This window comes from Chaetodon trifascialis, chromosome 20 (genome assembly GCF_039877785.1).
Source record: "Chaetodon trifascialis isolate fChaTrf1 chromosome 20, fChaTrf1.hap1, whole genome shotgun sequence".
Taxonomy (NCBI): domain Eukaryota; kingdom Metazoa; phylum Chordata; class Actinopteri; order Chaetodontiformes; family Chaetodontidae; genus Chaetodon; species Chaetodon trifascialis.
This window is the reverse complement of record NC_092075.1, coordinates 13,728,107-13,740,394: the sequence shown is the minus strand read 5'-3', so window position 1 is coordinate 13,740,394 and position 12,288 is coordinate 13,728,107. Positions and strand designations below refer to the sequence as shown.

At 41.0% G+C, this 12,288-nt stretch overlaps 1 protein-coding gene across 1 annotated transcript in view; it reads left to right on the top strand.

Annotated features, from left to right (window-relative positions):
* The window catches only part of LOC139348563 (matrix metalloproteinase-17-like), a 65,515-nt gene that overhangs the window by 17,575 nt on the left and 35,652 nt on the right, over positions 1-12,288 (top strand). The window contains exons 2-3 of the mRNA XM_070988793.1: positions 8,178-8,310; positions 8,445-8,580. Of these exons, the coding sequence (XP_070844894.1) occupies positions 8,178-8,310; positions 8,445-8,580 (269 nt within the window). The remainder of the gene's footprint in view (positions 1-8,177; positions 8,311-8,444; positions 8,581-12,288) is intronic.

Here is a 12,288-nt window from a genome sequence, read left to right as displayed (position 1 = left end):
TATTTCTCTCCATATTTTAGTTCAAGATAAGTCAGCTTTTAGAGCTGATGTGTGGCAGCATTTCGGTTTTTCCGTTTCAAGAAATGGAAACGACAGAGGCGAAAAGGAAACCGAGAAACGCAAAACAATTTGCAGATACTGCCAGACGATGGCCAGCTATGCCATGGAAACACTTTTGGCGCACCGCCACCCAGAAAAGCTCAAGTCACAACAACATACCGTGAGAAGAAGCTTCAGCCAGGACAAGGGAGCCTGACAGAAGCATTTGGATCCCCACTTCTCCATAACAGTCCCAGAGCTGAAGAAACAACAAGATGCATCAGTGAATATACAGCCAAAGACTTCAGGCTGTTTTCTGTGGTCGACAACGATGAATTTTGGAGGTTAGTGAACACGCTGGAGCCAAAGTAGACAATTACATCAAGGCCACACTTTAGTCACACAGTGATAGCAGCTCTGTACAGAGACAAAAGCTAAAGTGACACAGAGCCTCAAAGACGCAGAGTGCATCTCAATAACCACAGTTGGGTGGACTTCAGCTACTCAGAGCTAAATTACAGTCCCAGCTCATTTTATAACCCGCGAAAGGGAAATGAAAAGTTCTGTCCTACACGCGCACTCTTTTCACGCTGAAGTCTTTTCACACAGTGGACTCAACAAAGCCAGGTTTTGAAATGTGCTGTTTTAGAGAAAAATAACAACGAGCATCACGTAGTTACTGTCGTCACAGACAATACGCGAAATATGGGCGTAGTGGTGAAAGAGGTTGGACTGTCCCCTCATAGTGTGTTCTTCACACACTTTAAACCTCGCCCCACAAGCCGTCTGCTTGAGTTAGCCGTGCAGCAGCTTTTTTTCATCACAGTGGCTCTAAAGTCAGAAACACCTTGTGTTTTATACGTGTTATGGGTTTTATGTGGTTAGTGACAAAGAAAAATGCAGCGTCTGTTATTTGGGGATATTATGAGTTTGAACCGCTGAGTTTTGAAAAAACACTTGTGGATCATCCCGTCAGTCGTCGATATATGATTGACATAAGCCTGTTATATATCAAATGTAACATTTTACAAGCTGTCTTACAGGTCTGACAGCGGCAGAAAAACTGCCTACCGTTCACTGGAAGAAGCCTCATATGTTTTCTCCAAGATTTCATGGTTGGACATGATTTATTCAGGACAAGGGGCAGCCAGAAAACATGCTGTGAAGGCAGAAAATGTTGCATGAAATGTCTGGATATGTACATGTGCATATTTACTGTATGTAGGTGCATGTATATGCAGACTGTTGGCACTGTAGTGCAGCCATTTTCCTGTAACCCAGTGGGAGAAAATAGAGAGATTTAGTCTTCTGTCTTCACGTTTGTTTAGGTATGTCTGCTGTAGCTTGTGAAATAGATAAATAAAATAAAAGTGTTTCAAATGTGTTTTAGGTGCCATTTAAGTACAAGGCTCCTGGGCTTTTATGGGCATCAAACCATATTTTAGTTGAAGGTACTGTGGTGCAATGCCAGCAAGTCGACGTATGAATGTAAACAATGCGGGCTTTGCAGATGTTTTCTGAGGATAAAAATACGTTCAGCATTTTAAGACCTCAAGCGTTTTGGTGAGAAACATTGAACGTAAACAGGAAACACCACAGGGCACCTTTAAAGTGTTTAACAAGGTTGTTTATCTTAGTAGCAATGGTTTTAAGATTATCTTGCCAAGTGGAGTTCGAGACCAGTGATCTCGTGATACAGTATATTTTCTGGAATATCAAATAAGAAACTGTTTACCCATCTGGTATTCGGCTTATCCATTGAAGTAGAGTTTGAAGTAGTTGTTTAGATCGAAGTACTTCATCACATAAATGCAAAAAAAAATGGAAATCCAATCCATAAAGATTTTGTCTTTGTGAACCATGTCTAAATTATGTAACAGGAAAGAAACTGATCTCATGGTGAAATAGGCCCCTTCTGATTTCCAGTGTACAATCAGAGATGTCGGAGAAGGGACAGCTACCTCAGTATGAACAGAAACATCTCTAACAACTGACAGATTTCTATTGTCTCGTGGTGCAACTACAGTATACATCATCACAATGGAAAAAGTAAGAAAAGAGCGCACATTGAAGTAAACAGATTTGTTAGAAAGGATGCCTTGAGACAGAGAGCTGAGTTTGCCGAGGGTTACACGCTGAGGAAAATTGATTGTTGTTGCAGTAGGTGGTACATCAACAGATGAGTTTTAGGAGGCTGTCTAATTGTACCACAGTGAAGTGCATCAGTGCAGCCCTGTCTCCCACAAAGTACACAGCGAATGATGAATGTCATCTTATTGACAGTGATGACGTGTTGTTCGGAGTGATTAAATGCTGCACTGCTGCCGGTATTCAAATGATACAGCTGAGAGAGGAAGGAAAACACGGGTAAGTCGTTTTGCAGAGCACTGGAGGGACTCTGCGCCGCTAATGACGCTTTATGCACACACGATAAAGAGCTGATGGGGAAAAAAAGGATGGCAAAGCAGGAGACTTATAGCCTCACCGAAATAATTCTATGCAATGACAATATAAGTAGCACTTCAAGTTAAAGTGTGGAAAAATGTCAGAAAGTATTCCTTATTAATAGTTTAAGACTCAAACATTAGTGTGCAGGTGTGTGTTCATGTATGGCTGCAGTCTTGTCTTGTTCAGTCTTGTTAAGCTTTTTAAGTTGCTTTGATGTGCTGTGAGTCACAAATGGTCATTCACATCATCGCAACATTAACATCAGTAGAAAAAAATTAAAAAAAATTCCAGAACAGTCTATTCACAACAGGTAGAGTTTCCGGGGACTCGCTGGTGCTGACCAAGAATGACTCATTTTTCATTATTACACTTATTCAAACCGAACAAACGAGATGCATCCTGGTAATTAGTGAGCTTCAGGCAGATTTTGGTGCCTTTTGGCACAAACTGGCTATCTGTTTCCCGCTCTGTTTCCAGTCTTTGTGCTAGGCTAAGTTAGCTGGCTGCTGGTGGTAGCATATTTACTGCACAGACATCACAGTGTTATTGATCTTTTCATCCAGCTATTGGCAAGAAAACAGATAACCATATATCCAAACTTTTTGCTTGGAATTAGTGTGGGAAGCAGAGCTTTTTGATGGATTTCACCCTGGAAACTTCCACCAATCGTTTTGTGTGTGTGTGTGTGTGTGTGTGTGTGTGTGTGTGTGTGTGTGTGTGTGTGTGTGTGTGTGTGTGTATAGAGTAGCTGACCTAAAATTTATATCACAGTACATTTTTTGTTTTTTACGGTGAAGGTTTCATGTCATGGTATTACAAAAATAAAAGGGATACTCCACTCAAAACACGATTTTACCTCTTTTCACTCTATTAGCAGTGTAAGGGAACACATTTAGGAGACTGAAAAATGTGTTTTTTGGCTCCAGATAGGAATGAAAATGAGGGAAAGGCCTTTGTGTGCTTTGGAAGGAGTAACCTGCCGCATTATGTAGGTTAATTAGTAAATGTAATGTGATTAATTCTCAGCGTGAGACAAAGGGTAGGGTTAGGCAGAAAACCCAAAGTGTGTTCTATAAATACAATAACCAACCTTGAAAGTTCTGAAAAATGCATATGGCTATATTAAAACACATTGACAGACACAGCAACCGTATAATATTGCATGGGATGAAGAGAGAATGACGATGGCACAGCAACTATAGACCGCTTTGGATTATGTTTTTATACTTGGTCCTGATTTGCTTCCAGGTCTGTTTTATGCTGCTGGCATTGCAGCTAATAGAACACCAATTAAAACACTGATGAGTTTATTATTTATCACTGATCATTTTCAATTAATAAAATGTATTTCACTTTGTTTTGTGGCCTAAAACTTAAGTGATTTCCAAGTATCCTTTTTTAGGGGACAGGGTCAGACCTAAATGCAGTTCCTGAGTGGTAAAATAAATATATTAACTTTCAGATTCACAAGATTAGCAGTTCTCTGCCAACAGTCCTCTTTTGCCTTATTTGCAGCAACAGTGTTGCTTTTTGCTGTAATAATTGTTATATTCTTCATAGCTGTCCATTATAACCTGTTCCTCTAGACTGAAGATATTTTACACCTCTTTTCATGGTAAGATATATAGAGATGTATAAGATGTATAGAGTTCAGACAAAAGACGAGACTTCCTTAAAGCAGTTTTCTTTAGTTCTGTGCTAAAACATTTCATTGTTTTCATTTGGGAAGGCTTGAACACACCAATCAAAGCTGAATGGTAATATACCAGGACTGCACAGGTCATTTGAGCAGCAAAGAGGCTAAGTGGTAAAGACTCCCTGGGCCTGAGTTGGGACATGGGGTCAAGCCCCCACGTCAGCAAGCATTTGCTGTGTTGAAGTCATTGAATTCCAGCTTGAGGGCTGCTGGACTGCAGCTGAGCCAGAGCTCTGACTTCACTGCAGGGAGGAGGCACAGAGAAAGAGGAGAAAGTTCATGTAGGTGTTTCCATTAAGCGTTCTCAGCTATAATAGAGAACTGCCCTAAAGGGCTGTTCTTCATCATCATCATCATCATCATCATCATCATCATCATCATCATCATCATCATCATCATCATCTCACAGGCAAGCCCACAGTCACATTTCTTTGTCATCTGGAGTGGAGCTTGTTTGCATTCAGTGAAGTGTGGCTCTCTCCTTTATTCCCATGCATTTAAGGACAAATTGCACAAATAATGGGTGGTAATTTATTCAGAAACAAACACTGTATCAGACCACAAACAGAGAAAGGATGTGACTTTGTGCTCATTAAACCTGAACTTGACTGTGGTGTTCACAAATTTTGATTCCAATCCAGCTCTTTTTGTTTAATTAATGAGTCCTACTGTGTTAGTTTTACAAATATTTCTGGATTACTTTCTTGTAAAATGGTTGCCACATAACTTTATGTGTAGCCATGGTGTTTTTCAGTGACTCCCTCGTCTGAGCTTTCTAATCTCATGTAAATCCCAGCACTGAACCGAGCTCCCCTTCACTTGCAGAAGGTGTTTTTAGGTAGTTGTATTGTTGCAATAGGTTGCTGCATCATTAGATCAGATACTAATCCCGCAAAGATTCGAAAACCAAGCTGATTTCGTTCTGTCATATTTCTCCAAAGCCAGTGACCAACCTAGAAGCAAGACTTAAAATAAGACTCAAGACAAAGACGTAAAAAATTTAAAATTCATTTTTTTCTCTCTGGTGGTTTTTCTTAAGATGACCTTAAAGTTGTGATTATTTTTTAGACAGGGAGCTTTTATTCGTCTGCTCTCATCTATCTTTCTTGCACAAACCTTTAGCTTCCTGAATGAATAATTAGTTGTTTTGATGCTTGAAGCGGCGCTTGAACTTTACACTGTGCCATTCAAGATGTTCTTTAGTTCTGCTTTACAAGTCTGGCACAAGAAAGTAAAAGAGTCCACAGCAATCAAAACTCTGCTGCAACTGTCGAGGCAAACAACTTACTACTGTAGCATCAAAGGCTTTAAAAAAGGCGTCTAATTTGGGATGCAGTGTGGTAATACGCCGGTGTTGGCCAGCGTGTGTGTGTGTATCTTAATGAGCTGTTAAAGAATAATCAGTTATCTGCGTCCTCTCATTGTTAGTTGGACATTTGGAGAAGATGAATTTGTTTTACAGGCCAGATTTTTGTTTTTTCTCCCACTCTGGACTCATTTATTTCTATTATTTCTCTTATCTTTATTTCAAGGGTGAAGACCCCAGAGGGAAAAGCACCATTATTTTTTGGGTTTATTATTTGAGATGCATGTAAAGCTTTTCTATTCATTCTTCCTTTGTTCTTACAACTGTCACCTTCGTTGTGAGAGTGAAATGTCGTTTTACTGTCAGCGTGGTTAATTTTACTCCTTATCCAGTAGTCTTCAGTTGGTTATTACTTAATTCTCTCTCTCTGAACTCGACGACTTGTGTGCAGCCTTTTAAAAGTGCATCCAATCTCAGCTAAACAGTGACATCCCCGTATATAATTCAGCAGCGTTCAGCATGTTACTGAACTCGCTGGCAGGTTTTACAGACCCCCCCCCCCGTGAGCTACGATGTCAGGTTTTAAATTAGTTGCTGGCTCCACAAAAAAAGTTTGATGTAGTGAGTTTATGAGTAGTGGTGTGAAAACAGGGAGTTGCGGTTTTGTAGACAGCACAGATGTAATCCATCACTTGCTCACCTTGCTCACAGAGAAGAGGAACTTAATCCTCCTCTTCTCAGTCCGTATGGATGCATGCACGTTCACACAATGCATGCAGATGTGGACACCCACACACAGTTTGTTCGGTTTGATTTGAGGATAATTTCTGCTTCGTTATAACTTGGGTTGTTGTCATCGAGCTCCGTAACATCTGGGATTGTGCCAAGGTTACTTCAGGAATGTCTGACGGGGCAAGAAGAAACATCAGCTGTCAGGCAAGTTGTAATCAAGCCAACTGTTTAGATAAATGACTTTATTTTGAGGTAATAATCCCTCAGTGCAGGCACAACTAAAGCAAGTCAGGAAGGTCCAAGTTAAACCAGGAAGTCACATGACATTCTACACAATATGTACTTTTTAAAATTTTTTTTAAAATCAACAATAAATGTCACATGTCAATCATCAACTTTAGATTTATTTTACATTATTTTTCACCGCCTTTCACAACGTATTTAAAATTTTGATGCTATGAGCAGCATTTCGTTTGTGCATTGCCTTGTGTGTAAGTATTTTTTGGATTGGACCCAAGAGGCAGAATAACAGCACGAGAAACAAAGGGAGCCGTTAACCACAAACGGTTTATTACGATCAAAGAATAACCACTAACTACAAACCAAAAAGCCCATGTACAAGAAAAACACAAACTCAGCCCTAAACATAAATTTCTGCCTCGCGGTGGCGAGCGGGAAGGAAACAGACAAAGTCTATAGATCTCGGGAGTTTGTTTAAAACCTATATTGTCTGACCGCTCATGTTGCAACATCTGATGTTGGTGAGTACAGTCTTACTGCTGATGGCAGCTATGGATAGCGAGCGATGGAAAGCTTAATTGGCAAACTTTTGGAAAATATTGTCATCACTTATGTTCTTTGTTGATTCATAGAGTCAATTTAACTTCCCTGCTTTCTTTTAAATTATTTCCCACTTACCCCCGGCATTACTGTAGGAACCTCTGTCAGGAAATTGTTGTTGTTCCTCATCCTGCCTTGTGTTGCTACGGGTCAATTCAATTTCCCTGTAAAGCTTTCCCAAGTCGTCTGCGGGGATGGCAAAGCCAAGGAACAGGAGGCAAATATCAGCCAGCAGAGTTAGTCATTGAGTTAATGGCATATCCCCAGCTTTGTCAGTGCAGAATGGATGCCTTACTATTGACCCGTGTCACTCTCCTCTGATGAGTTCTGATCAGAAACCTATTTAAAATCTGCCTTCTCTTATTGGCTGTCAGCTCATGGGCAGGGAGCAGGAGGCGTTGATGGAGCTGAGACAAATGAAGGCAAAAAACAAGACAAAGAAAGATCTCAGGGGGGAAAAGGCAAGAGAGAAAGAAAGAGGGAAGAGAGCAAGTTGCAGCTCAGATGCCTCCATCAGTCCAAGTCGAACCAAAACCAATCAATGCAGTCAGCTGGGCTGCTTTGATTGGCAGCGACTGCATTGGTCTCAAATGGAAATCGAGGTGCAGTGTTACCCTGGATACATACCGTACATGTTTCGCCTTGTTTCTTTTGTGAACCCACTCAGGAACATTCTTTGAATTTATGTCACGTGGAAAAAAGATCGATATTGTTATTATCATATGCACGAGAGTAATATCTCTATGACGTTTGGAAAATCGAAATCAAGATCACGCGATGAAAAAACATTAAATAGACGTGTGTATCTTGTTCCTGATTGTCTGTGGTGCAGATGAAACTGTTAAGCTCCATCAGCAATGCTCCGTGCCTCGCTGATAAAGACTGAAATGTCCCTTACAATGTGTCGCTCCAGCATAACAAGACAAAAAGAGCTATTTTCAGCACGTAAGCTCACAAATGCCTCTGTGCCGAACCTCTCACAGAAAGTATATGTGCAGAGACACAGACGGTAAACATGAACAGGTGTCAGACCCTCACAGCAGCTTTGGGATACTTGGAGTCTTTGAAATGCCTGGGATGACTCTTGAACTCATGTGTCTTCTGTGTCCCCTCCAGGACTGGCTGAGTAAGTTTGGCTACCTCCCGCCCCCTGACCCAGTGACTGGCCAGCTTCAGACCAAGGAGGCCCTGACCAAGGCCATCAAAGCCATGCAGAAGTTCGGGGGGCTGAAGGAGACCGGGGTCTTCGGTATGTGGCTGCGTTTGTTTGTGGAGAATCATGTGGGAACAAACAATTTAATCACAGTCACCAAGTATAGCCTCAGAAATTTCCATAGAGTTGAATAAGCATCTCTCTGACATGTCCTGTCCTCTCACCCTCAGACCAAGCCACGCTGGGTCTAATGAAAACACCCAGATGTTCTCTGCCAGATGTTTCGGAGGCAGAGGTGACGATGGGCCGCAGGAAACGAGGCCTGACGCCTCAGAACAAATGGAATAAGAGGCATTTATCCTGGAGGTAGGAAACAGTGAATTATATATATAAGATTGACTAGAAAATGTGTAGCTATGGCTGTAATCCTGTAATCTGAATAGTATGTGCAGTAGGTTAGACTATTTACCACTACTGTCTACAATGAAATATGGTGAAAATACACACATCCATTGATATCAGCTTATGGTCATATTATTTTGGGTACCCCAGAGTCAATTTGTGTGTTGCTTTAAGGTCTACTGAGTTTTAAATGTGTGAAAAGTATAAATATTCAGTGGCTGTCCTGATATCACTCTTAAAGCTCGGGGCACTGTTGCAAATTTGAGGGTTAAGAGGTTAGTTGAGTATTAATTACGTAAAGGAGAATCATCCAGTTGAGTTTGTTTAGTGTAATCGTTGTAATCTGAGCCTAATGCAGTCCTGTGCACATTCAGCAAAGTACATCATATCAGTGCAGTGCTCCGAACATTCAGTGAGAGGCCCCCACCGCCCCACAATCTGTGCATTTTCCAGTAGATTAGATTAGAGGACTCTTCCTCAAGACACAAATCTTTTGCTCACCAGATCAATTCTGGCTCAGAGGAAGGGCGTTTTGTAAAAGTGGCAAGTCGAATGGAGAGACCTTTAATAAATAAGAGACACGTCGGCCCTCTCAGAGGATGCACAAAGACGCAGATTCCTCATTAAAGCTATGAAAATAAAATGTCTTTTTAAGTGATTCAAAACTGTTGCCTGCCAGAATTCCCTCAGTATTGCAAAAGCTACAAAAAGTTCATGAAACAAGTTTTTTTTATAAATTAATTAGATGCATAAAAGAACATTAGGTCTACCCATCCATCCATCTATCTGCTTCTCAAAGCACTCCTGCAGCATTATCCACTTCTCTGTTGTTCAGCCTATGTTCAGAACATTCAAAGCTCTAAACAGTATTGCCAAATGCACTCGTACCTTGTCACATCATCGTCTCTGCATTTCTCAGAAGCTTTGCCAGAAGTAGCATATTAAATAATCGATTGGAAAAGAGAGGATTTTTTGCAATATGGTGAACATGGTGATCAATAGCAGAGGAGTGCATAATGCTGCTGGGGTGCCTTGAGAGCTTCCATTGGATGTTTTGAAAAGTTTTTGGCCGTGACTCCGGCTCACTGTTGGAATCAGTTCCAACTGCTGTGAATCCAAGCTGATGAAAGCTGTTGTCCTCGACAAGAAGCATGATACAAACTTTTTAGAGGCACCCTTCAAGCCTTCAGTTGGTGAGTATTTGATAAAAGTTCAACTGAAGGTGGAGTATTTATTTAATGGTTCAGAAAGTCATATGTACGACTCCCAGAAGAGCAAAGGCTTTGAGACAGCGAGGGGTGTTCTGCAGTCTCCCCGTGGTTAAAATAAAATGGTCATCCGTGATGACCTGAGGAACTGCAGCATAGTGTTAGACAGCTGAGGCGGAGGCAGTGAAACATATAGTTGGTCTGAGCTATTTCACACACACTATGAGGGCTGATTCAACAATGAGCTGCCGTAAGATGGTATGCGCATGCGTGTGTCTGTGTGAGTGTGTGTGCAGAATATGAACACACGCATACTTTGAGAAATCAGAATAGCCTGCACACATGCATACAGTATATGTGCACATACACACCGGCGTGTATGCATTGCCTCCCTCCTGGTGGGCTTTAACTTTCTTTCGTCTTTGTACTGCTGCCAATCATACAGCGTGCGCCTGTCAGCTAACTCCGCTTTGAAATAAGACAGGTTTGTCTTCAGTCCAGTGGAGTACCTTTGTATTCACAGCACTCAGATTTGTAGAACAGTGTGCTGGAACAGTTGTGGATTATGTGCTGGCTTCAGATCCAGAGAGATTTCCATATGTTGCAGATTCTCAGTAAAGCGCCATAACAAAGCATTGATATTCTGCATAGATTGGCCTCCTCTGTAATTCTCTGGGTGTTCTTTCCGATGCTGAATTTCTTCAGCTGATGTTGTAGCACTTGCAAAGCGATTTCCTCACTGCTTGGTTTCGAAAATTATTTTCATCATCTAATGTTTCACGGAATCTCTGCTTCATTAGATTATATGGGCGAATAACAGGGCTGACAAAATGGAGATAATGCGTAAAACAGCTAATGAGCCAGATGCAATCTGACAGGCATATTAAACGTCAGTATTCTGATGCACTACATCAGTCAGATTAAAAAAAAAATTCAAAAAAGTATAACTATTTATATCGCTGCAACATACATAATGCATCAATATATGAATTTTAATTATTGCACAGCCAGGAAGGCAATTTTTATTAACACAACCGTTCATTGATTTTTTGTCTTTTAAGTAAGACCTGAGGATAATATGATGTTAGGATAGAATGAGGAAGGGACCAATGAAAATATGTTCATCGAGGGCTGAGAGTTTACTGGCGGCAAGCATTTACAGGCCTTGGTGTGCGTCTGATACTTTTGACACTAAGTACTTTTCACAAAGGCTGGAAGCTGGCACGAAACACAAAGGATTTCCATACTGCATGCTCTTTATCTGTGATTGGTTTTGACAGGAGGTTTCATGCAGCACTGCCCGTCCCAGATCCCAAATTAGTCGATTAGGATTTATAGTATTGGAGTTTCATAACAGTTTGTTCATGAGTGAGAGTGTGATCAGCGAATGGTATACAATGTTGACATTAATTAGAGCCATAACAAGGCGACTGTCATGTTAAGAACATAATGCGGTTGTCTTAGTCACATCGTAGATTGCAATTGTTTCAAGAATGACTTAGTTAGCAGAGCTCAGCTACGTGTTTGTTGTACCTTGTCACGCAGCAGTGGATGGTGCTTTTGGTTCTGTGCAACGAACTGGAGATGGAGAAAGAGATGTACTGCAGAGCAGATTATTTTGCTCTTATTATAACCCCAACGTAAAACACTGAAATAATAGTTTTTGTGTCACCATGCTGCAAATCAAAACTGAATATATAGCTCTGAACGACGTAGCAAAGGACAAATATGTACAGGTGTCAGGTGTTACAAAGTTCACTGCTCCATAAAATCATCCTTTTGGGAAATAACAGAGTACAGACTCTCTCAGTTTCCACTATAACTATGACCTTTAGTTAGTTAGTTATTCAGATAGATGGACAGAAAAGACATTACCGTTAAAGACATTTAACAACAAAGTGCTCCACAACATCACCAACAATCAAAACAATGCAAGTGAGACACACCTCACAGCTTTAACAGACCTATACTAGAGGGTAAGGATCTGTATGCACAGGAAGTCCACAAAGGCGGGATCTTGTACCTCCGTCCTCATGGTAACAGCTCATATTCACCGTAGAGAGTGTGTGATACATCATCGAGGATTGCTCGCCCTTTCCCCACCACTCTGAACTCACAAAACAGCATCATACTGTGTTGTTGTCGACCTGCAATCTTGCTGGACAAATGAGCAATCTTTGTTTGTTCTGGTTACCTACAGACAGGGAGAAATACCAGACAACACAGCAGAAAGTTATCACAGTGTTTATAATGAACAATTAAAGAGAACCAGGATGCTGCATGTCCGTCCACTGCAGACTTCCGTGTGAAGTATAACTGTAATCATCTCCTGTAAATTACACCTGTGTTTAAATCATGCGGCAGTGTGTCATCAAGTTCTGTCCTTAGATATCAACTATACATTCACTTACAGCTTCTATACAGTCACCATCAGTATCCACTTTTTGGTGTTGCTTCTGCTCGT